Source organism: Embiotoca jacksoni, unplaced genomic scaffold (genome assembly GCF_022577435.1).
Source record: "Embiotoca jacksoni isolate LCO1_2020_lvr unplaced genomic scaffold, fEmbJac1.0.p SCAF_84, whole genome shotgun sequence".
Classification (NCBI taxonomy): Eukaryota; Metazoa; Chordata; class Actinopteri; family Embiotocidae; genus Embiotoca; species Embiotoca jacksoni.
The window spans coordinates 250,001-272,921 of record NW_027185441.1 but is presented as its reverse complement, the minus strand read 5'-3'; the positions used below and the strand labels follow the sequence as shown (position 1 = coordinate 272,921).

General features: G+C 44.3%; 1 protein-coding gene across 1 annotated transcript in view; it reads left to right on the top strand.

Moving 5' to 3' along the window:
• The window catches only part of shank2a (SH3 and multiple ankyrin repeat domains 2a), a 174,860-nt gene that overhangs the window by 65,497 nt on the left and 86,442 nt on the right, over nucleotides 1-22,921 (top strand). Inside the window, exon 12 of the mRNA XM_069139632.1 lies at nucleotides 9,216-9,282. Within this exon, the coding sequence (XP_068995733.1) occupies nucleotides 9,216-9,282 (67 nt within the window). The remainder of the gene's footprint in view (nucleotides 1-9,215; nucleotides 9,283-22,921) is intronic.

Genomic DNA, 22,921 nt, shown 5'->3' with positions numbered 1-22,921 from the left:
TTTGGTAAAGAGGAGCAGGGAGGCAGAAGATGTCATCCTGAAATTTACTCCAGACAGAGCAGGAAAGTACCGGAAATATCTGTTTTTTAATGTGAGTGTGGCGAGTTAAAGCAAAGAAACTGCTGTTGCACTCGATATTTAAGACCTGATGCTCCGTTATACCGACCGTATAATAAGTGTGTGTGTGTGTGTGTGTGTGTGTGTGTGTGTGTGATCGTGGCAGCACCAACAGCTGCCGTGTTTGACTCATAACCTACGCTTGAGTTACAAAAGAGCGTTACCCAGGCAGGCGTTTATGAAAGGCAGTCCCACGGGGTCCTCGACTGTCCTCCACTGTCCTCCACAGCCACTCCAGTGGAGCGCTTCCTTAGCTGGAGTGCTTCGAGTCCGGGCCGAATGCAGATCACGTCAGGGCGTCGGCCCGTGCTCGGTTGGTCGCCGTGGTTCAGATGAAGCTGTGTGGATGCTGACCTGCAGCTTTACTTCTCTCTGTGGGATGCTGTAATCTGATTGGAGCACGGCGCTGGATGCTGTACTCTAATTGGAGCACGGTGCTGGATGCTGTAATCTGATTGGAGCACAGTGCTGGATGCTGTAATCTGATTGGAGCACGGCGCTGGATGCAGGATGTGTTCCTGAACGCAGCACAGTGCTGCACACGGAGTAGGAGGACCAATAAGTCCAGAGTGCTCCTGAACACAGCACGGTGCTGCACACGGAGCAGGAGGACCAATAAGTCCAGAGTGGTCCTGAATGCAGCACGGTGCTGCACACGGAGCAGGAGGACCAATAAGTCCAGAGTGGTCCTGAACGCAGCACGGTGCTGCATACGGAGCAGGAGGACCAATAAGTCCAGAGTGCTCCTGAACGCAGCACGGTGATGCACATGGAGCAGGAGGATCAAAAAGTCCAGAGTGTTCCTGAATGCAGCACGGAGCATCAGGACCAACAACCTTCATGAGGAAGTATTCAGAGTGTTCCTGAAGGCAGCACGGAGCAGGAGGACCAACAACCTCCATCAGAAAGTATTCAGAGTGTTCCTGAATGCAGCACGGAGCAGGAAGACCAACAACCTCCATCAGGAAGTATTCAGAGTGTTCCCGAGTGCAGCACGGAGCAGGAGGACCAACAACCGCCATCAGTAAGTATTCAGAGTGTTCCTGAACGCAGCACGGAGCAGGAAGACCAACAACCTCCATCAGGAAGTATTCAGAGTGTCGTCTCTTCATCATCATCATCACTGAGTTCACCACGTTAACGTGACCGCTGGTACGAGAACATTAGTGACGTTACCATGGAAACCTGAAACTGGAGCACAGAAACAGCAGATTTTGGAGAACAGAAAATCACGGCTCATCGCTTCATCGCTGTAAACTTTCTGAAGACTTTCAAGGGCCTCTGTTCACCGTTTACACAGTTTGACACAAAAACAGCCCTGATTCTTTAGTGGAAATCACTGCATGGGCTTAGGAACACTTAGCAGTGTAAAACGTGTTGAATATTTTCTGTTGTCGTAACAGCAGCACGTTAACGTGGTGAACTCAGTGATGATGATGATGAAGAGACGACACTCTGAATACTTCCTGATGGAGGTTGTTGGGCCTCCTGCTCCGTGCTGCGTTCAGGAACACTCCGAATACTTCCTGATGGAGGTTGTTGGGCCTCCTGCTCCGTGCTGCGTTCAGGAACACTCCGAATACTTCCTGATGGAGGTTGTTGGGCCTCCTGCTCCGTGCTTCGTTCAGGAACACTCCGAATACTTCCTGATGGAGGTTGTTGGGCCTCCTGCTCCGTGCTGCGTTCAGGAACACTCCGAATACTTCCTGATGGAGGTTGTTGGGCCTCCTGCTCCGTGCTGCGTTCAGGAACACTCTGAATACTTCCTGATGGAGGTTGTTAATTGTGTGCATCTCTGCAGGGATGCTGTTTGCTGCCTGGTTTCCACACAGAGAACAAAGTTTCACTGAGTATGAAAATGATATGAATTGTAATCTATGGCCTTCAGCGTCTCCAGATTTCAACCTAACAATCTCCTCTCCAACATAAATTAAGGCAGATTGTGAATCAGTGTCAGACAGTATTTCCTGCCAACATCAGAACAAACATCCAGTGAAATTCTCCACACGAGCAGCAGAGAAGTTGTGGAACGACTCTTCACTCACATCTTTGCTGTGGGTTTTCTCCTTTAGTTTGTATAGTTTATATCAGCAAAGCAAGTGAATGCAAAGTAACAGAGAATAATGAGTGCGATGCTCTGTGGAAGGAGCCGTGATGCGCTGTTATATAATCCCTGAGATGAACCTCCGCAGGCATGTAAAACAACAGAGGAAGTGACACACGGCTGCTTTGTGATCATTCACTTCAACAGGATTCTGTCAAGCAGCAGCATGATGTCGCAGGTCGACTGAATATTTCTTCATCACTTTGGAACAGCAACAGGAAACATCAGGCTTTTCTCTGAGAAGCTGATTTGTGCTTTCATCAAACATACCGGCAGAAATGTGGCGTGAAAGAGAACAGCCGGCTCGGCAGCAGAACAACAAGCAGCCACTAGACATGTTGGACTCTCACTTGTTGTCGAATGGGAAAAACTCGCTCTCTTGCTCTTACTATCTTTATCATTGTTGCACTCTCCACCTACACACCGAGCCAGGAGCCCAATCCAACACGTTTGTGCCTGTTTTCTGACCAGCAGACATCTGGGAAATGTAGGAAACGAGAGCTGAAGAATGAAGGCGATGAAGGAGATGAAGGAGAGCGGGATCTGTGCATAGGAAACTCAAATTACAGATTACAGACCCACTGCGGAAGTGCCTTAAACTGCAATACCACCGAGTGCCACCAGGCTTCATGAAATATGAAGTTAATATTTTTTTTCCATCAGTTATCTCGGTGTTGTTAGCTAAAGTCACTCCTTCTTCTTAGTTTTCTGGAGGTCCATCTGAAAATAATCCCTCATTCATTAGAAAAGAAGATTCAAGAAGACCTGTTTTTGGGGGCGTGTCTGTTTGATTGACAGGCCTGTGGTGCAGTCAGGTTACAGCTATCGATGGGCGGGACGTAGTATCGTCAGGTTTCCGATCAGATCGGTCAGATCCACCGCTGGCTCCTCCCCCAGCTCGTCCAAATATGGTCACTTCCTGCTCCAAACCGCTCCGAACTATCAAGATGGTGACAGACAGAATCTGAACTGGAGGATTCATAACGTTCACAAACCAACGATGACATCACTGATGGATGATGACCTCTGATCATTGATGACATCACTGATGGTTGACATTTTGATAGTACGTGAGGCGTTTAGGGAACATTGGTAAATTATAGCATCTTGCAATAACTGCCTTATGAGGCACTTCTTTTAATTGTAGCTACAGAAAACAACCCGAGTTACACTCCCTCTGCCTAAACTGTATGAAGACTTAAAACTTTTGCCTTAATGTGAGTTTTTTCCAGGAAGCAGTATTCAAGTTTCTGAGGTTGAGGATTCCTTTTGAAAGAATGTGCAGCTGTGTACGTGTATTTCAGCCTCTCGTTGAACACGGCGAGCTGCCTGGAAACACCATCATCAGGAGGCAAATGAACAACTGGAGAGAGCAAATGTTAATAAAGAGCAATTGCCACAGCGAGCAAGGCCGGCGTCCGTCGTGCTGCTGCGTGAGCTCCTAATTAGGACGCTGTGTGGGCGAGCTCGGGCCATTCGATAATATCATGTGTCAGTTGTGTGTGTGTGTGTGTGTGTGTGTGTGTGTGTGTGTGTGTGTGTGTGTGTGTGTGTGAGCCCAGAAAACTCCCATCATCCCCTCTGAGGGCCACTAAAGAGATAAAAACTCTGTTCTTTATTTAACGATGCCCTCCAACCGCCGCTCACCTCCTCTCCACCTCCTCCGACTCTTCTTCGTTCTTTTTGCGTCCTCACCATATTTCCTTCGCTCCAATGTGACCCGGCGTCCCTTTGACCTCTTCATCCTCACTGGAAAACCTCATTTCATTTACCGTCTTTTATTCTCCACATTCTTCCTATATCTCCTCTCTACGTTCTTCTAATCTAATTCCTGTCTCTGCTCCTCATTATATCCATTGTCTGTTTCCCACCTCTTTCCTCCCCTTTTATTTCCTGCCCTCCATCCCGCCCCACACATTCTCCTCTTCCTCCCATCACCCTTGGCACATACTGTAAGTCAGACATCTCATTATTCAGAGTGCTGCTCTGTGAATCACGTCCAGTATTTCCAGGTGTAGTCAGAGTGTTGGGATGTGGCTCCGTCATCGGGCCGGTCCACATCCATCTGCAAACACCAGCAGATTCAGGTTTAACCCAGTTCAGCTGAAACCCCCCTGTGAACAGCTGAGGGTTGGTGCCATGGCAACGACTGCTGAGTGCAGCAGCCTCAGAGATACTAGCAGGGAGACCCAGTCTCCATCCGCCAAGTCCCGGTCCCTCGGTGGGAATAATTAGCAGCAACGGCTCCTGAAACCAAAATAACAGGAACACAGTCGAGCACTGATTTTAAAACAGATATTTTATAGATTATTTATATTTTATCAATATTAACAACAGATCACATTCATTTTTGATGTGTCGAAGAGGTCATTGAGTGAAAAACCTGCTGAGAATTATGACCTCATTCTGTGTTTGACCTCAACTCGTTTTAGTGTCTTTCAGCCTCGTTTCCAGCACCAGCAAAATAACAACAACTGATAAACTCACTGTACGCAGTTAGCAACTAGCTAACTGTAGCATTCAGCAGCCAAAGGACAGATATTCTCTCAGGAGTTAGTTAAAACCAAACATAGAGCTAAAAGACAAACAATATACGTTTATCAGCTGATTTAAAATGATTGTTTCACTGTCTGCTGGAAGTGTGAAAATAAATATCTCAAATTGAATCAAAAATACACGGTGTTGGTGGTCCAGTAGAGGTTGTGTTTACGTCCTGGACGGTGTTGGTGGTCCAGCAGAGGTTGTGTTTACGTCCTGGATGGTGTTGGTGGTCCAGTAGAGGTTGTGTTTACGTCCTGGACGGTGTTGGTGGTCCAGTAGAGATTGTGTTTACATCCTGGAAGGTGTTGGTGGTCCAGCAGAGGTTGTGTTTACATCCTGGATGGTGTTGGTGGTCCAGTAGAGGTTGTGTTTACGTCCTGGACGGTGTTGGTGGTCCGGTAGAAGTTGTCGGTTGCATTTACGTCCTGGACGGTGTTGATGGTCCAGTTGAGATTGCGTTTATGTCCTGGACGGTGTTGGTGGTCCAGTAGAAGTTGTCGGTTGCGTTTACATCCTGGACAGTGTTGGTGGTCCAGTAGAGATTGCGTTTACGTCTTGGACGGTGTTGGTGGTCCAGTCGAGGTTGTGTCTACGTCCTGGAAGGTGTTGGTGGTCCAGTAGAGATTGCGTTTACGTCCTGGACGGTATTGGTGGTCCAGTACAGATTGCGTTTACGTCCTGGACGGTGTTGGTGGTCCAGTAGAGATTGCGTTTACGTCCTGGATGGTGTTGGTGGTCCAGCAGAAGTTGTCGGTTGCATTTACGTCCTAGAACCACCGACCCGTGATGTGGAACTGGTTTCTTCCTCCACAGGTCTATAAACAGCTCTTTGGTCCTGGAGGTGTTCAGGTTATTCTCTCATCAGCACATTGTGAGCCCTCTGTTATACACAACCGTTGGTCTCCATGACAACCAGCCGAGAGCAGGAAGAGAATGTGTGTGGGGGCGGTGATGGTGGTAAAGGCAGTAGTGGTGGTGATGGTGGGCGGCGGGATGATAATGAGAGATAAATGGTGACTGTTTCCTGGCTCCTCATTGGTTACCTGATTTCTCACTGAAGGCGCCCTCTGCTGTTCTCTGTGACCTCCATCTTGGATCAGTTTCACCAAACAGAGAAACACCTCCTGTGTTGCTGCTTTCTTCCCTCAGAAGAAGCCGAGCTGCAGCATGGAGGCATTGAAGCCAGATGATATATTGTGATGTGAAGATAAACCTGCTGTTTAAATTGGACACCCAGAGTTTTACAGTGTTGTTGGTCTGGAGCTCCTCATGATGAAAACAGCCGTCCGTCACGTTTCTCCCTCCGCAGAGGTCAGTGATGATAAACTGTGGACGCAATGGTTCACTCTGGTGGAGAAAGCTGAGCTGAACATCCCTCCCTCTGCTGGGACAGAAATAGTTGAACTGTGAAGTGATGCAACAGAGCAAGTGATCCTCTCCTGCGAAGGCCGTCAGCAAATCACGTTCCAGTAAACAAACATTATACAACGAGACCGAGGACTCTGGTTGGTCAGCTGCACGTCGGCTGGTTGGCGGTAATTCGAGTTGAATGATCAAGATGAAGTAAAGACGTGAAAATCAGATCATCAGTGTTCGTGTAGCTGATCTAAAGTTTATTTCCATAACAACCAGGAATTCTTCATTTCAGATGGATTTGCAGGTCAAAGGGCATCAAGACATTCAGTTCAAATATGGACTCAGTTTGGTTTAAACGTGTTATATTCAAGTATTGTTTCAACACCGATGGAATGATTTTATTATAGTGTGCGTGTGTCTTATCGATGTCATCAACCATCAGTGATGTCATCAACCATCAGTGATGTCATCATTGGTTTGTGAACGTTATGAATCCTCCAGTTCAGATTCTGTCCGTCACCATCTTGATAGTTCGGAGCGGTTTGGAGCAGGAAGTGACCATATTTGGACGAGCTGGGGGAGGAGCCAGCGGTGGATCTGACCGATCTGATTGGAAACCTGACGATACTACGTCCCGCCCATCGATAGCTGTAACCTGACTGCACCACAGGCCTGTCAATCAAACAGACACGCCCCCAAAAACAGGTCTTCTTGAATCTTCTTTTCTAATGAATGAGGGATTATTTTCAGATGGACCTCCAGAAAACTAATAAGAAGGAGTGACTTTAGCTAACAACACCGAGATAACTGATGGACACATTTTATTCACTTTGGATTTGATGAGAGAAGTTGAATGGGAGTCTATGGAGCCGGAGGCTTTTTGGAGCCGACCTCTAGTGGCACTCGCTGGTATTGCAGCTGAAGACACTTCTGGATCGGAACCAATTTTTGGAGCTATTATTATAGTAATATATATTATATATATTATTAAAGATGGTGTTTCTGGTCACTTAAAAGAAATCCATGTTGACTGCTCTCCCATCTGAAAGTCCTGGGTTTTTCCTGACCTTTGACCCGACACAGACTTCTTCCTTTTGTGCTTCGTCACAATACAGAACACACGAAGCCCTAGCGTAGCTGTTTTTATGTAACATCCAAATCCTCCAATCAGAGCGGACCGGGGAAGTAAAGTGAAATCGACAGGAAAGTCTGATCGTTTACTGCAGGCAGAAGGTTTTAAGTGTCATGGCGTCATTTATGACATAAAAACTGGAACTAACTGCATCTACATATATATATTTATGTAATTGATTTACTCCATCCCGTACGGTGATCAGCTTCCTCTCTGAGAACGGCCGTCATACATCTTTCGCATGTCTGTGGAAGATCCATCTCACCCACACCCCCGACCTCCCCCGCTGGAGGACACATCACAAACCGAGAAGCAGCTCACATTTACATCTATTGACTCTCTTCTTATTTCAAAGTAGATTGTAGCTAAAAAGAAACTGGAGGAAAGTATCTTTTATCTCAGAGATGCTGTGTTTTTATTTGTAGAAAAGGTCTCTGCAGAGGGAGGAGCTTATTTTACTCCTGACACACCTCCTCTCCATCCCTCTGGTTCCTGGACGTGTGTGTGTGTGTGTGTGTGTGTGTGTGTGTGTGTGTGTGTGTGTGTGTGTGTGTGTGTGTGTGTATATGTATGTGTGTTGTTTTGTGTGTGTTGTTTTGTGTTTGTATGTGTGTGTTGTTGTGTTTGTATGTGTGTTGTGTGTGTGTGTTGTTGTGTGTGTGTGTTGTTGTGTTTGTGTGTGTTTTTGTGTTTGTGTGTGTTGTTTTTGTGTGTGCGTGTTGTTGTGTGTGTGTGTGTGTGTGTTGTTGTGTTTGTGTGTGTGTGTTGTTGTGTTTGTGTGTGTGTTGTTGTGTGTGTGTGTTGTGTGTGTGTGTGTGTGTGTGTTGTTGTGTTTGTGTGTGTGTGTTGTTGTGTTTGTGTGTGTGTTGTTGTGTGTGTGTGTGTTGTTTTTGTGTGTTGTTGTTTTTGTGTGTGTGTGTGTGTGTGTGTGTGTGTGTGTGTGTGTGTGGACTCCAGGTGAACTGTAAACCTGTAACACTGAGCAGCTACATGACAACAATCATCTCCGTGTGTCAGATCACCCAGAGGAAACCCTCCACTGCCCCCTGGTGGACGCTCTCAGATCACACGGCTCTGTGAAGATCAGCGCTCAAACCACTTTAATTCTCCGAGAAGAGTTCAGGGAGTCGACGTTTAACTGTAATCTTCATGAACATTTTCAAAGAAGATGTAAGAAACGCTTTTTAATGAGATCAAACATGGATTAGAGATTCAAATTTCTAGAAACAGTAGTATGTATTAGTATGAGATCATTTGAAATATCATGGCCTCCTTCCTCTTCTGATGCACACACTGAAAGACCAGCTGTCCTTACATTAATGTGGAGCTCGTCCATATATGGTCACTTTCTGCTCCAAAAGAAAGGAAGGTTTCCATCTCTGCTTGTTATTAGAAGAATTTAAAAGATAGAAAAGTCCCAGAGATCAGTGATCACGTTGTTTATCAGGTTGAAGAAGGAAAAGTGGACGACTGTCAGAAAACAACCAAACAGATAGGTTTTATTGAATCCTTAGTTGTATACAGCTTTATTCAAATGTTAATATTTCCTGTTTAAAAAGTGTGTTTCCTTGTTTTGAACGATGGACCATGAACTCAGTCTGAGTGAAGGACTCACATGGCTTCACGTGCGCCGCTCGCTGTCATGTCATCTGTACCCGTGTGATAGATTACAGAGTCATTGCTTCACATCTCGTTTAAAGAACTCCCTGAAAATCAGAAACAATAAGTCTGTGATTGACATGCGAGCAGAAAAACAAGTTTCTTTTTCTTCTCTGTTTTTATTTTGATTGTTTTTTCTGGTGAAGAATTGTTCTTTTGGATCTTCATCTGTTTCCTTCATGATGCGTTCAGCAACCTCCTGCAGTTGTTTGGTTCTCGTCCACAAACACACCGTTGTGTGTTTTATGTGTTAATGTCTTTTTCTCTGTCTCCTCCTTCTTTCTCCTCCTTCCTGTTTCTCTCCAGGTCGCCATCATCGCTGGAAACTTTGAGCTTGCTGAACTCATCAAGAACCACAAAGAGTGTGATATCGGTGAGTAACAAATCTCCTCTTTCCTCCTCCCTTTCCTCCTCCCCTTCCTCCTCCTCTTCCTCCTCCTCTTCCTGCTCTTCCTCTTCCTCCTCCTCCTCTCGTCTTCCTCGAGATACGTTTCAAATCCTGCGTGGTCTGCTACTCCTCGTGACTTCCTCCTGTAATCTCCTCGGTGGGATTACGAGAGGATGAGAGTTCGTGTTTCCAGCAGAACGAGTGATGCTGCAGTCGGAGCAGCTGATTGGTCGGTTTCTAGAGGTGTCGGAGCAGCTGATTGGTCGGTTTCTAGAGGTGTCGGAGCAGCTGATTGGTCAGTTTCTAGAGGTGTCGGAGCAGCTGATTGGTCAGTGTCGGAGCAGCTGATTGGTCAGTTTCTAGAGGTGTCAGATGATGCGTGCGAAGATTTTATGGATTTAACCGACTCGTCTTTGTTGTGTACATGTTGTGCACATGTGTACATTTTGTGTACGTGTGTACGTGTTGTGTACATGTGTACGTGTTGTGTACGTGTTGTGTACATGTTGTGAAGATGTTGTGTTGTGTACATATTGTGAAGATGTTGTGTACATGTGTACATGTTGTGAACATGTTTGTTGTGTACATGTGTACGTGTTGTGTACGTGTTGTGTACGTGTTGTGTACATGTGTACGTGTTGTGTACATGTGTACGTGTTGTGAACATGTTGTGTACATGTGTACGTGATGTGTACATGTTGTGAACATGCTGTGTGGTGTACGTGTTGTGTACATGTGTACATATGTACATGTGTACATGCTGTGAACATGTTGTGTTGTGTACGTATTGTGTACATGTTGTGTGCATGTGTTCGTGTTATTTACATGTTGTGTACATGTGTACGTGCTGTGAACATGTGTACGTGTTGTGTACATGTGTACGTGTTGTGTACATGTGTACGTGTTGTGTACGTGTTGTGTACATGTGTATGTGTTGTGTACATGTGTACATGTTGTGTGCATGTGTACATGTTGTGCGCTGTGGGAGCTGGTGAACTGGAGCACCGTGTTTCTCAATCTAAGGTTCGGGCCCATCCAAAGTCCCTCAAGAGAAGAATCCTGCATTCACAATAAATTCTGACAATTTCTGGAGGAAATTTGGAAAATGTGCAGGTTGTAAAAGAAGCTTATAACTCCTCATATATTCTTCATCCTCTTCTCATCATCACAACAAACCACATGCTGGTTAACTGGAGAAAACACAGGGAGTGCTGGGGTTTACGGAAAATGTAGTCGAAGCGACCAACCGTCTCCTGCTTCAGTCTGATCCTCCAGTCTGTGTTGAATGAGCTCTTATTTTGAAGGCAGATGTGTTCTTTGTTTCTATATTACAGTATTTAAAGATGATCTGAAGCTCTTATTTTGAAGGCAGATGTGTTCTTTGTTTCTATATTACAGTATTTAAAGATGATCTGAAGCTCTTATTTTGAAGGCAGATGTGTTCTTTGTTTTTATATTACAGTATTTAAAGATGATCTGAAGCTCTTATTTTGAAGGCAGATGTGTTCTTTGTTTCTATAAGATAGTCACAGACTGTTTGTTCTGGAAAGATACTTTAACTTTGAGCTCCATGATGCTTCTTTAAGTTCAGGAAACAACAGCTGATGTGCTGATGGTAACTGTCACATGAAGGGATTCCATATGAATCTTTATATTTTTTTAAAAGTTTAAAAAAAGAAAATCACAACTTTGTTCCTGTCACTTCCTGCAGTTTCACTGCAAAAAAAATCTCAAAACTCCACAAATTGATTTGAATTTTTTTGTGTAAAAGCTGCTGCAAGATCCAAAAAAAGTTTATTCGAACATTCACAAAAACTAAATGAATGTTTTAGGCCTGAAACTTTATGATGATTATGTCCTTTATCAGACACGGCAGGTCGCTCTCACGGTCGTTTTTAAAGTGAAAAGTTCTTCTGAAGTAGAATAAAATGCAAAAATCTGCTTCAGTCAACCAAAAGTTCCCTCTTGGTTACCGTGATGACCTCAGTCTCATTTCAAACCCATATTTCTGTGACGGTCGTGATTCAGACGGAGAACAAAGAACAATCCAGAACCTGTCGTTGAGCTTCGTCTCCACGTCGTGAAGTCGACCGGATGAAGCGTTCCTTCTGTGACAGAGAGAAGACGACATGCAACCATCAAAACAAAACCTTTTGCACAAATTCCCTGTTTTTGTTGTTTTGTTTTCCCGCCTCGTTATTTCTTCAGTCGGTGACTCAACACCCGAAGAGACGAACACCCGTTCACCGACGCAGACAGGAAACAGGAAGTGTGTCGGCTGAAGTGAACACTGAGCGTCACTCGGCCTGGAGAGTCGTTCGTGGAGCACAGAGAGGATTAGAGGACCTCGGAGAAAATGAGAAAAGATGAACAAACAAACAAACGGACAAATAAATAAATAAATAAATAGAAACAGGGAGGAATCTAATCTAATCTAATCTAATCTAATCTAATCTAGCGATGTAATCCTCGTGCACGCCAAAGACCGGAATGGAGCGATGCAGGATTACCCCCAAAACACTTGCCGCTGTCGACATCAACCCCTCCCCCCCCCCCCCCCGCCCCCGCCCCCCCGCCCTCCATTGCCCAACACCCCCGCCCTCCTCCCTACATTCACACTGTCTCCAAAACCGGCCCCCGGATTAGCCGCTCCGGCGTCCTCACTCCGTCTCTGAGGGACGGCTTCACTTCTGGACTCTCCATTGGCCGCCATGGGTTCAGCCTGCTGCAGAGGTCGGTGCCGCCCCTCCCACTCTTACCCTCCCTCCCACTAGTGAGTGTGTGTGTGTGTGTCTGAGTGAGTGTGTGTGAGTGAAAGTGAGAGAGTGAGTGTGTGAGAGTGTGTGAGTGGAAGTGAGAGAGTGTGTGTGTGTGTGTGTGTGTGTGTGTGTGTGTGTGTGTGTGTGTGTGTGTGTGTGTGTGTGTGAGTGTGTGTGTGTGAGTGAAAGTGAGAGAGTGAGTGTGAGAGTGTGTGTGTGTGTGTGTGTGTGTGTGTGTGTGTGTGTGAGTGAAAGTGAGAGTGTGTGTGTGTGTGTGTGTGTGTGTGTGTGTGTGAGTGTGTGTGTGTGTGTGTGAGTGTGTGTGTGTGTGTGTGTGTGTGTGTGTGTGTGTGTGTGTGTGTGTGTGTGTGTGTGTGTGTGAGTGTGTGTGTGTGTGTGTGTGTGTGTGTGTGTGTGTCTAAGCCCTGCAGCTTTCTCAGTTTCTCTGTCTCACTCGGTGACGATGATGCAACACTTCTAATCTTCCATTTTGTTATGTCATTGTTTCTTTGACTTCTGAAGTGGAAGAAGAAGCCAACAATTGACCGTCATTTTATTTTGAAATATGAAGCATGGAGGACAAAAGAAATGAAACGATAAAAGTATTCATGTTCCCTTTTTAATTTTTTTTAAATCATTTCTGTTCATGAAGAGAAACTGAATCAGAGCAGATGTTCAACAAACAGCTGACTTTATGTATTCATCCAGTTCATGTCCAACCGGTTAGCTGGAGGCTGTCAGCGGATCGTCTCCGTCTCTCCAGACGTTCACCGTACAGCTGTTGTGGTCGGGGGGGGGGGGGGGGGGTCGAAATAAAGTTAATTAATCAACAAAATAAAAAAGTATTTTACTGCCTGATTCAACCTGGAAATATATTCATGCATTCAGTTTCTGATGTTACTCTGTGTGTGAAGACGGTGTGTCCTCCGAGGAAGGAGATAGAGACGCCTCACAGACGGTGTGGATGCAGCTGTGTCCAGCTGTCCAGCTGTGTCCAGCTGTGTCCCATCAACAGTGTGTTTACTGCTTCCTGAGCTGTGTTGAGTTCCTGCTGCTCTTCCCACCGGGTGAATTATTCCAATCAAACATCCAGATTCAGTTTTCAATCAGCAGAAGGTGCCGTCAGTCTTTTGTCCGTCCGTCTGTCCAGACAGGACGACAACAGGAAGTCAGCTGATGAATGCAGGTTGAATCTGTGACGGGGAATTAAGCAGCTTTATTACCTCCTGATGAAGACAGAGAGACAAAGATGGAGACAGAGACAGACTCAGAGAGGCAAAGATGGAGACGGAGACACAATGATGGAGACAGAGGGACAGAGATGGAGACAGGGACAGAGATGGAGACAGAGACATACTCAGAGAGGCAAAGATGGAGACAGAGACACAATGATGGAGACAGAGATGGAGACAGGGACAGAGATGGAGACAGAGACAGACTCAGAGAGGCAAAGATGGAGACAGAGACACAATGATGGAGACAGAGGGACAGAGATGGAGACAGAGACAGACTCAGAGAGGCAAAGATGGAGACAGAGACACAATGATGGAGACAGAGACAGACTCAGAGAGGCAAAGATGGAGACAGAGACACAATGATGGAGACAGACAGACTCAGAGAGGCAAAGATGGAGACAGAGACACAATGATGGAGACAGACAGACTCAGAGAGGCAAAGATGGAGACGGAGACACAATGATGGAGACAGAGGGACAGAGATGGAGGCAGAGACAGACTCAGAGAGGCAAAGATGGAGACAGAGACACAATGATGGAGACAGAGACAGACTCAGAGAGGCAAAGATGGAGACAGAGACACAATGATGGAGACAGAGACAGACTCAGAGAGGCAAAGATGGAGACAGAGACACAATGATGGAGACAGACAGACTCAGAGAGGCAAAGATGGAGACAGAGACACAATGATGGAGACAGAGACAGACTCAGAGAGGCAAAGATGGAGACGGAGACACAATGATGGAGACAGAGGGACAGAGATGGAGACAGGGACAGAGATGGAGACAGAGACATACTCAGAGAGGCAAAGATGGAGACAGAGACACAATGATGGAGACAGGGACAGAGATGGAGACAGGGACAGAGATGGAGACAGAGACAGACTCAGAGAGGCAAAGATGGAGACAGAGACACAATGATGGAGACAGACAGACTCAGAGAGGCAAAGATGGAGACAGAGACACAATGATGGAGACAGAGGGACAGAGATGGAGACAGAGACAGACTCAGAGAGGCAAAGATGGAGACAGAGACACAATGATGGAGACAGAGACAGACTCAGAGAGGCAAAGATGGAGACGGAGACACAATGATGGAGACAGAGGGACAGAGATGGAGACAGGGACAGAGATGGAGACAGAGACAGACTCAGAGAGGCAAAGATGGAGACAGAGACACAATGATGGAGACAGAGGGACAGAGATGGAGACAGGGACAGAGATGGAGACAGAGACAGACTCAGAGAGGCAAAGATGGAGACAGAGACATAATGATGGAGACAGAGGGACAGAGATGGAGACAGAGACAGAACTCCGAGAGACAAAGTACCGACAGCTGTGAAGTAGGACACTCAAACAAGGGTAGCCTGACCTTCTCTACCACACACACACACACACAAACACACACACACACACACACACACACACACACACACACACACACACACACTTCTCTACCACACACACACACACACACTTCTCTACCACACACACACACACACACACACACACACACACACACACACACACACACACACTTCTCTACCACACACACACACACACACACACACACACACACACACACACACACATTCTCTACCACACACACACACACACACACACACACACACACACTTCTCTACCACACACACACACACACACACACACACACACACACACACACACACACACTTCTCTACCACACACACACACACACACACACACACACACACACACACACACACACTTCTCTACCACACACACACACACACACACACACACACACACACACACACACTTCTCTACACACACACACACACACACACACACACACACACACACACACACACACACACACACACACACACACTTCTCTACCACACACACACACACACACACACACACACACACACACACACACTTCTCTACCACACACACACACACACACACACACACACACACTTCTCTACACACACACACACACACACACACACACACACACACACACTTCTCTACCACACACACACACACACACACACACACACACTTCTCTACCACACACACACACACACACACACACACACACACTTCTCTACCACACACACACACTTCTCTACCACACACACACACACACACACACACACACACACTTCTCTACCACACACACACACACACACACACACACACACACTTCTCTACCACACACACACACACACACACTTCTCTACCACACACACACACACACACTTCTCTACCACACACACACACACACACACACACACACACTTCTCTACACACACACACACACACACACACACACACACACACACACACACACACACACACTTCTCTACCACACACACACACACACACACACACACACACTTCTCTACCACACACACACACACACACACACACACACACACACACTTCTCTACCACACACACACACACACTTCTCTACCACACACACACACACACACACTTCTCTACCACACACACACACACACACTTCTCTACCACACACACACACACACTTCTCTACCACACACACACACACACACACACACACACACACACTTCTCTACCACACACACACACACACTTCTCTACCACACACACACACACACACACACACACACACTTCTCTACACACACACACACACACACACACACACACACACACTTCTCTACCACACACACACACTTCTCTACCACACACACACACACACACACACTTCTCTACCACACACACACACACACACACACACACACACACACTTCTCTACCACACACACACACACACTTCTCTACCACACACACACACACACACACACACACACACACTTCTCTACCACACACACACACTTCTCTACCACACACACACACACACACACACTTCTCTACCACACACACACACACACACACACACACACACACTTCTCTACCACACACACACACACACACACACACACACACACTTCTCTACCACACACATACTGCGTTAACTTTGGTTTTACTTGTCGGTGTTGAAGTTGCCTCTTGGTTTACCAACATGTCCATGAAGGAGGTATATTATATTTATAACTACGTGGTTGTTTCTCCTGCCGTCAGGAACCAGTTCAGGTTCATGGAGTCTCTTTGGATGATGAGAGACTTCATCTTTGTGGCTCAGTAGATTTTAAAATATCTGTGTGTGCTTTTTCCTCCATATTTCCAACACAGACGAGTTCTGGCTGTGAACAGTCTGGAAGCACGTGAAGGAAATCTGATCCTCGCTGCATTATTGCATAGTTTATGACAACATATGCTTTGAGTGTGGCCATCTGCTGCGCGGCTGTGTGGCGAGGTTGCCCTGTGGACGAATTAGTAGCAGCAGATAGCAGGAAGATGGCGCTCTAACGAGCCTCTGTCAGGAAGCAGACGGAAACATGACGACGACACAGAGGGGCACGTTTCATCATACCATAGGATTCACGCTGCTGGGGAAGTGTAGCTGTAATGGTGGAAGGAGCCGGCCCCCTCTGGGTTGCCTAGCAACTACAAGGAGTTGTTTCCCAAAGAAGATGCTCACCAGTCCATCGTTGGCTCCCAACAACTGGCGGGCAGCAGACGTAGGGAGCTCCGATACTTCCTGGAGGAAAAGATCCGGTTGTAGCCCGTCAGCGTGGAGTCAATGAGCCTCACGGCTGAAGAGTCAAATCATCTCATGTTCACGTTTAAAGTCCCACTGGTGTCGTTTGTAGTAGAAATGGATGGTTGGTGAACTTTAAGGTTTTAGGTATTAAATTAAATCTGGTTTCAGGCCGACTTGTTTCGAGTCACTTCCACTTAAATTACTGATTTTACTCGTTTCTTGGCCTTCATTTTTTCCACTGTGCTAAAATTAAGGATAGAAAAAAAACAATGAATTTCGAATGATTTACTCATCTTCAGTGTATTTTAGCTGTAAGTCTGATCTCCAGTCATTTGGACAAAACAGCCTTTTCTTCTTATTTCAGATCTTTGTATCAGAACTTCTCTCTCGACGGGAAGCAGCTGATTCTCAGATTTTTTTTTTTTTGCTGCGTGGACAGATAATCTCATATTCCTTAAATTCACCGTTTTTTTTCTTGTATTTTGTCCGAGTTTTTTGCAGTTTAGAAACCGTTAGTTATATTGTGTGCAGCTGAAGTTCCTCGTGGACACCGATCCCTTCAGACACCACACCGCCGAAAAAATACACTCACACATTTACTTTTTATTATCACGTTATGATTTTATAACTCATTTTATGAAGTGTTACGCTTCTATTACACATTAAAAAAAAAATGTATTTAATGTTTTTAACTGCATTTCAGCATCGTTTTCTTCGACTTAAATCTTAATTATGTAAAGAAACGTGCAGTAATTTGAATATTTCAGCAGTCGCCTCTTCAGATGTTTTTTAGTAGATTTTTCTAACTATTATATTATATTTATAAGTATTATATTATACTTATATTTATAAGTATTATATTTATAACTATTATATATATTTATAACAATTATATTATATTTATAACTATTATATTTATAACTATTATATTTATAACTATTATATTATATTTTTATTTATAAGTATTATATTATATTTATATTCATAACTATTATATTATGTTTATAAGTATTATATTATATTTATAACTATTATATTATATTCATAACTATTATATTATATTTATAAGTATTATATTTATAACTTTTATATTATATTTATAACTATTATATTATATTTATAAGTATTATATTATGTTTTTATTTATAATTATTATATTTATAAGTATTATATTATATTTATAAGTATTATATATATATTTATATTCATAACTATTATATTATATTTATAAGTATTATATTATATTTATAACTATTATATTATAGTCATAACTATTATATTATATTTATATTTATAACTATTATATATCTTCTCTTTTCCACATGTTAAATATCCAGCCGTGTGCTCCTCTACTGGTGTGACACCGTGTGTGTGTGTGTGTGTGTGTGTGTGTGTGTGTGTGTGTGTGTGTGTGTGTGTGCGTGTCTTGGGGTTTTCAATCTGCAGAGTCAGTTATTATTGTCTCAATTCTTTTCATCTTTTATTAATTTTCAACGTGCAAATGAAGCAACTGTAAATGAGATTCATACAACTCTGAGTTATTTTTACATTCTTCCACTGAGTCGTCTCTGATATCCGTCTGAGCTCAGAGATGTTAAAACATTCTGTATAAAGAGAATTTGCTCCTTAATGTCAGTTTTTATGTTTTATTTTGAAAATTCCAACAGTTGTGACCTCTGAGGCGGTCGAACTCTGTGATGTTGAATCTCACCCCAGAAATCAGACGAGTGTAAATCTCTGAGCAGTTTTTAAATGAATACAAATACAGAAAATGCAAATGAAGAATTTAAACAAACCAAATGTTGTCGGCAGCGAGCTGATCCAACATCTGATATTTAATTTATGGATACTGAGAACTGAACTTTATCTTTTAATATAAAAAATTTGGTTGGGTCAGTTGTGTTGAGATCTGGTGACTGAAGGCCACAGCGAACATGAAAGTACTCATCCGTCTTCATCAAACTATTCAGTGACCTGTGCGTTCTGCATTTATTATATCTGTGCACTGATTTCTGCAGGTTTTGCTATCAGAAGTCTCAGATCAGGACGATATTAAAATAGAATCAGTGTTGCATCTGTCTGTCCAGCAATTTATTCCACTTTAAAATACAACCCGGGATCACACCAAAGTTTGTAATTCCCTGATCAGACCACTAGAGGGCAGCGTGTTAGTCATGTTAGGTAGGCAAACATCACGGTTTGGTTAAAACACATACATTTAAATAAATAGTGTTAGTTATGTCAATTCACGTATGTTACGTAAATTATATGCTTGTATGTAATGTTATGTCCGTAACTTCCTATCCAAGTTTTTAACACAAACACGAGTCCTCCAGGTGAAAGTCTTGTGTCGCCATTTTTGTTTGTTGGGGCCAAAAGTGACCATATTTGGACGAGTTGGGGGGGGAGTGAGAATCTGACTCCGAACCCGAGGACACGATGCCCCGTCCACCGAGCTGAAACCTGACTGCACTTCAGACCTGTCAGTCAAACAGACACGCCCACCAAACAATCCGCTTTTTGAGGCCTAATATTTAACTAATGGTGGAATTATTTTCAGAAGGGCCGCCAGAAAGTAATCATCAGATGACACCATGATGACTTCTGGAAACATTTGATTGTGTTTTAGGAGACAAGTTTAATGGGAGTCTACTGGAGACAGAGATTTTTAGAGGCAGCCCTAGTGGCCCTCAGTGGTATTGCACTTTATGGCACTTGGCCTCCCTTGCCAGAGCTAGAAGCTACATCCACTTTTATATACAGGCAGTGGTTCCATCCCACCCTGACCTCCTCCTTACATGTTTTTAAAGTTCTTTGTTTTGTCACATAACCTCTTTCTTCAACTCATGTGCGTGCTTTTCACGCCGAGGCAAAGCAAAACGTGACACTGACACAGTATCTAAATACAGTTTGGCGTGCTAGTGGGCTGGAAAATATATTTGTCACACACCTTTGATGCTCTTTATTAATGACTATTTATGAATAAATATTTCTTATTGACTATTTACCAATGACTATTTTTTTATTTTTTTTATTTTGCTTTATTAATCCCCGAGGTGAAATTTCTTCGCTACAGCAAGGGGGCTCTCAGGGGGGAGATGCTGCAGCAGGCTGCCACTAGCGCGGCGCCAGGTAACCTGACCTGAGGTGCATGTTTTTGGATGATGGGAGGAAGCCGGAGAACCCAGAGAGAACCCACGCAAGCACAGGGAGAACATGCAAACTCCGCACAGAAAGGCCCAGGACGGGATTCGAACCCAGAACCTTTTTGCTGTGAGGCGACAATGCTAACCACTGCACCACCGTGCCACCCGCTAATGACTATTCACCAATGACTATTTACTAATGACTATTTAATGACTATTTACCAATGACTATTTCCTAGTGACTTTTTACCAATGACCAGCAGTGTTACTTCCATCACTGCTGCTCTGTTGGAATGTGCATAGCCTCTCCCCAGGGGGTACGGAAAGAAGAGAGAGAGGGGAGGTGTGTAAGGGGGCGGGGCTAGAGTGTGTGCCTCGCTGAGGGGGTCGTTGGTCTCCCGGGAGGCGGCGGGAGTGGAAGGTGTGAGCGGCATCATGCGCGCGGCTCTCCGCGGAGTCTCTGTCCGTGGTGCTGAGAGGGAAACGCGGGCTCTCAGAAGTCCTGATGTACGCGAGGCGTGACCTCCAGTCGGACTAATAAAGGAGTAAAAATGAAGTCGATCATCAATGCCTTAAAAAAGGAAGGTAAGACGGCAGCTCACTTTTTATTTTCACTTTTCTTCTTCTGGACAGAAAGAGTCCGGAACTTAAAGTGGATGTTCGGGTGTTTTGTCCGCGTGAAGCTGTTCAGCGCGTCTCTGGGATGGAGGTCGGAGCGGATTCAGGTTAAACAAGAAATCCGTCGGTTGTGTCTTTGTGCTCGGACCAAAAAGGAAAGCAGGCTGCGTAGTTTTTAGGTCACAGGAAGATGAGAAATGGAGAAATCAGCCACAGACTGCATGTGAGCCCGAACAGAACCGAACGGAACCGAACAGCCTCTCCATCTGCTGAGTGTGAAACAATGTTGGAGGTTTGGATTCATCCGCTGCTGCTTTTTTTCAATGAAGGCTATCTTATCCCGAGCTCCTAAATACTCTGCTTTATTTAGATACCAGTATCTTACTTACTTTGTCTGACATTTGTTTTTTGTGCAGGTACCCTTAACTGAGTTTATCAGATCTGTTTTAGCAGTTGTTGACTGCTGATGACAGAAATGAGGTCGATAAGAGAAGTGAGACTAAACCAAAACAATATAGTAATTGTGATGGAGTCATAAACCAAACAACCAGCAATAAAAATCTCGTTTAATTATTATAAGGACATATTAATGGGCAGTTAAAGGTGGGTAAACTTCATTCTGCAAATAAAACAGAGTACAGAGTCATGACATGAGTTTACTTTCCACTACAACCTTAATTAACATCTCTCTTAATCAAAATTGTAATTATCCAAATAAATATAAAAAAGAAAAATATCAGCAGGCACCTGACCACAAATATGCACTTTAGATTTAATCCCTTTTATTGATATCACAGCAGTGTTTTTCAAAAGAATTAACACTAATAATAACAATAATAAGAATAATAAAGTAGGTTTTAAATGTGAAATATCTGTATTAGTTAAGTTAGTCCCAAGATCCAGCAGGAAAATAAGAAGTGAATGATGTCAGTGAATCCTACAGTCAGTAAACAAGTTCAGTTCAAGAGAATCAGAGGAACAAAAATATTTTTAGATGCATGTCTGCAGTAAATGTTCTTTGTTCTCTCTGCAACAGGGATGTAAAGTCCAACATCATGTTGAAATGTGTGCAGTGAGGGATTCCTACCTGAAATGTTTGAAGCGGCGCTTCGGGCTCGCTGAGCTCTCCGGGTTACGTCTGATCTCTGCAGCTTTTTACTGAAACATCCAGAAGAGTGACGGACAGGTTGAAGTCCTGGTAGAAACCTGAGCGGAGACACGAAGAGCTGCTGCTGCATGCAGCGATATTAGAACTGATAACCAACCGTTCAACCAGAGTCCAGTAAAGTTCCATCAGAACCTGAACTCTTCCCTATTTTAGGGTGAAAACACTCTAAAAACTATAAATACTTTATGTCGGCAGAAATTTGAGGTTCCACAGACTTATGAATCATCAGAGCTTTGCGTCATCACTGACATGCTAGTGTCAGATAACTGTTATTTACCCATCTGTCATCTCATGCAGTGTGGGATATTTTTACAAAGTGAAGGAAGTCACTTTTGTAAAAATTCCAATGAACTCATGGACAGAAAAATATAGATTTACAAAGAAATGGAGTGAAGAACATTGTTTTGCTGAGAACAGTTTGTCTGCTTGAGAAGAAAATCGGCATCGTACAGAAAGTTTCACGTCTTTTTTCTGGCTGCTTTGAAAACGAGAGCGTGTGAAGAATTTAAACATCTTTTTACCAAATCTGTGTAAAGCACTGAATCGCTTCCGACGGGGTGAACTGCTCCTCCGCTGCCTCTACCGGACAATTACTCCGAAGAAAAGCAGGAAGTAAGATGACGCAGTGTAAAGAGTATAAGAAGAAGGAGGTCGGAGGGGGTTGGACGGTTTGAACACAGACTTTAACTTCATGTCCACGTGACAACAACCCTCAACGGATTTTAAGTTACAAATGGAAGTGAACTTATTCACAGACTTCCCGTAAACCGGATCGTTTTCTACACCTGAACGAGTGTTTCTTCGTGAGGCAGCCGGGTTTTCCAGAACCCACCTCGTTGTGAGTTTGTGTCCCAAACAGCGGTGGTTCTGACCAATCAGCGCCCAGTGAGGATGGACCGGCAGCTCCAGGTGTGGTTCAGGTGGCAACACAGCGAGAAGCAGTGATTTGATTGGTTGAAGTGGGCTCTTGATGGACAGATCGGTTTTCTTCCCGGTCTTTTCCGAACAGTTTCCAAGGACGACGTCTCCGATGGTTCTTGGTTTCAACTATCTGATGCATCAGA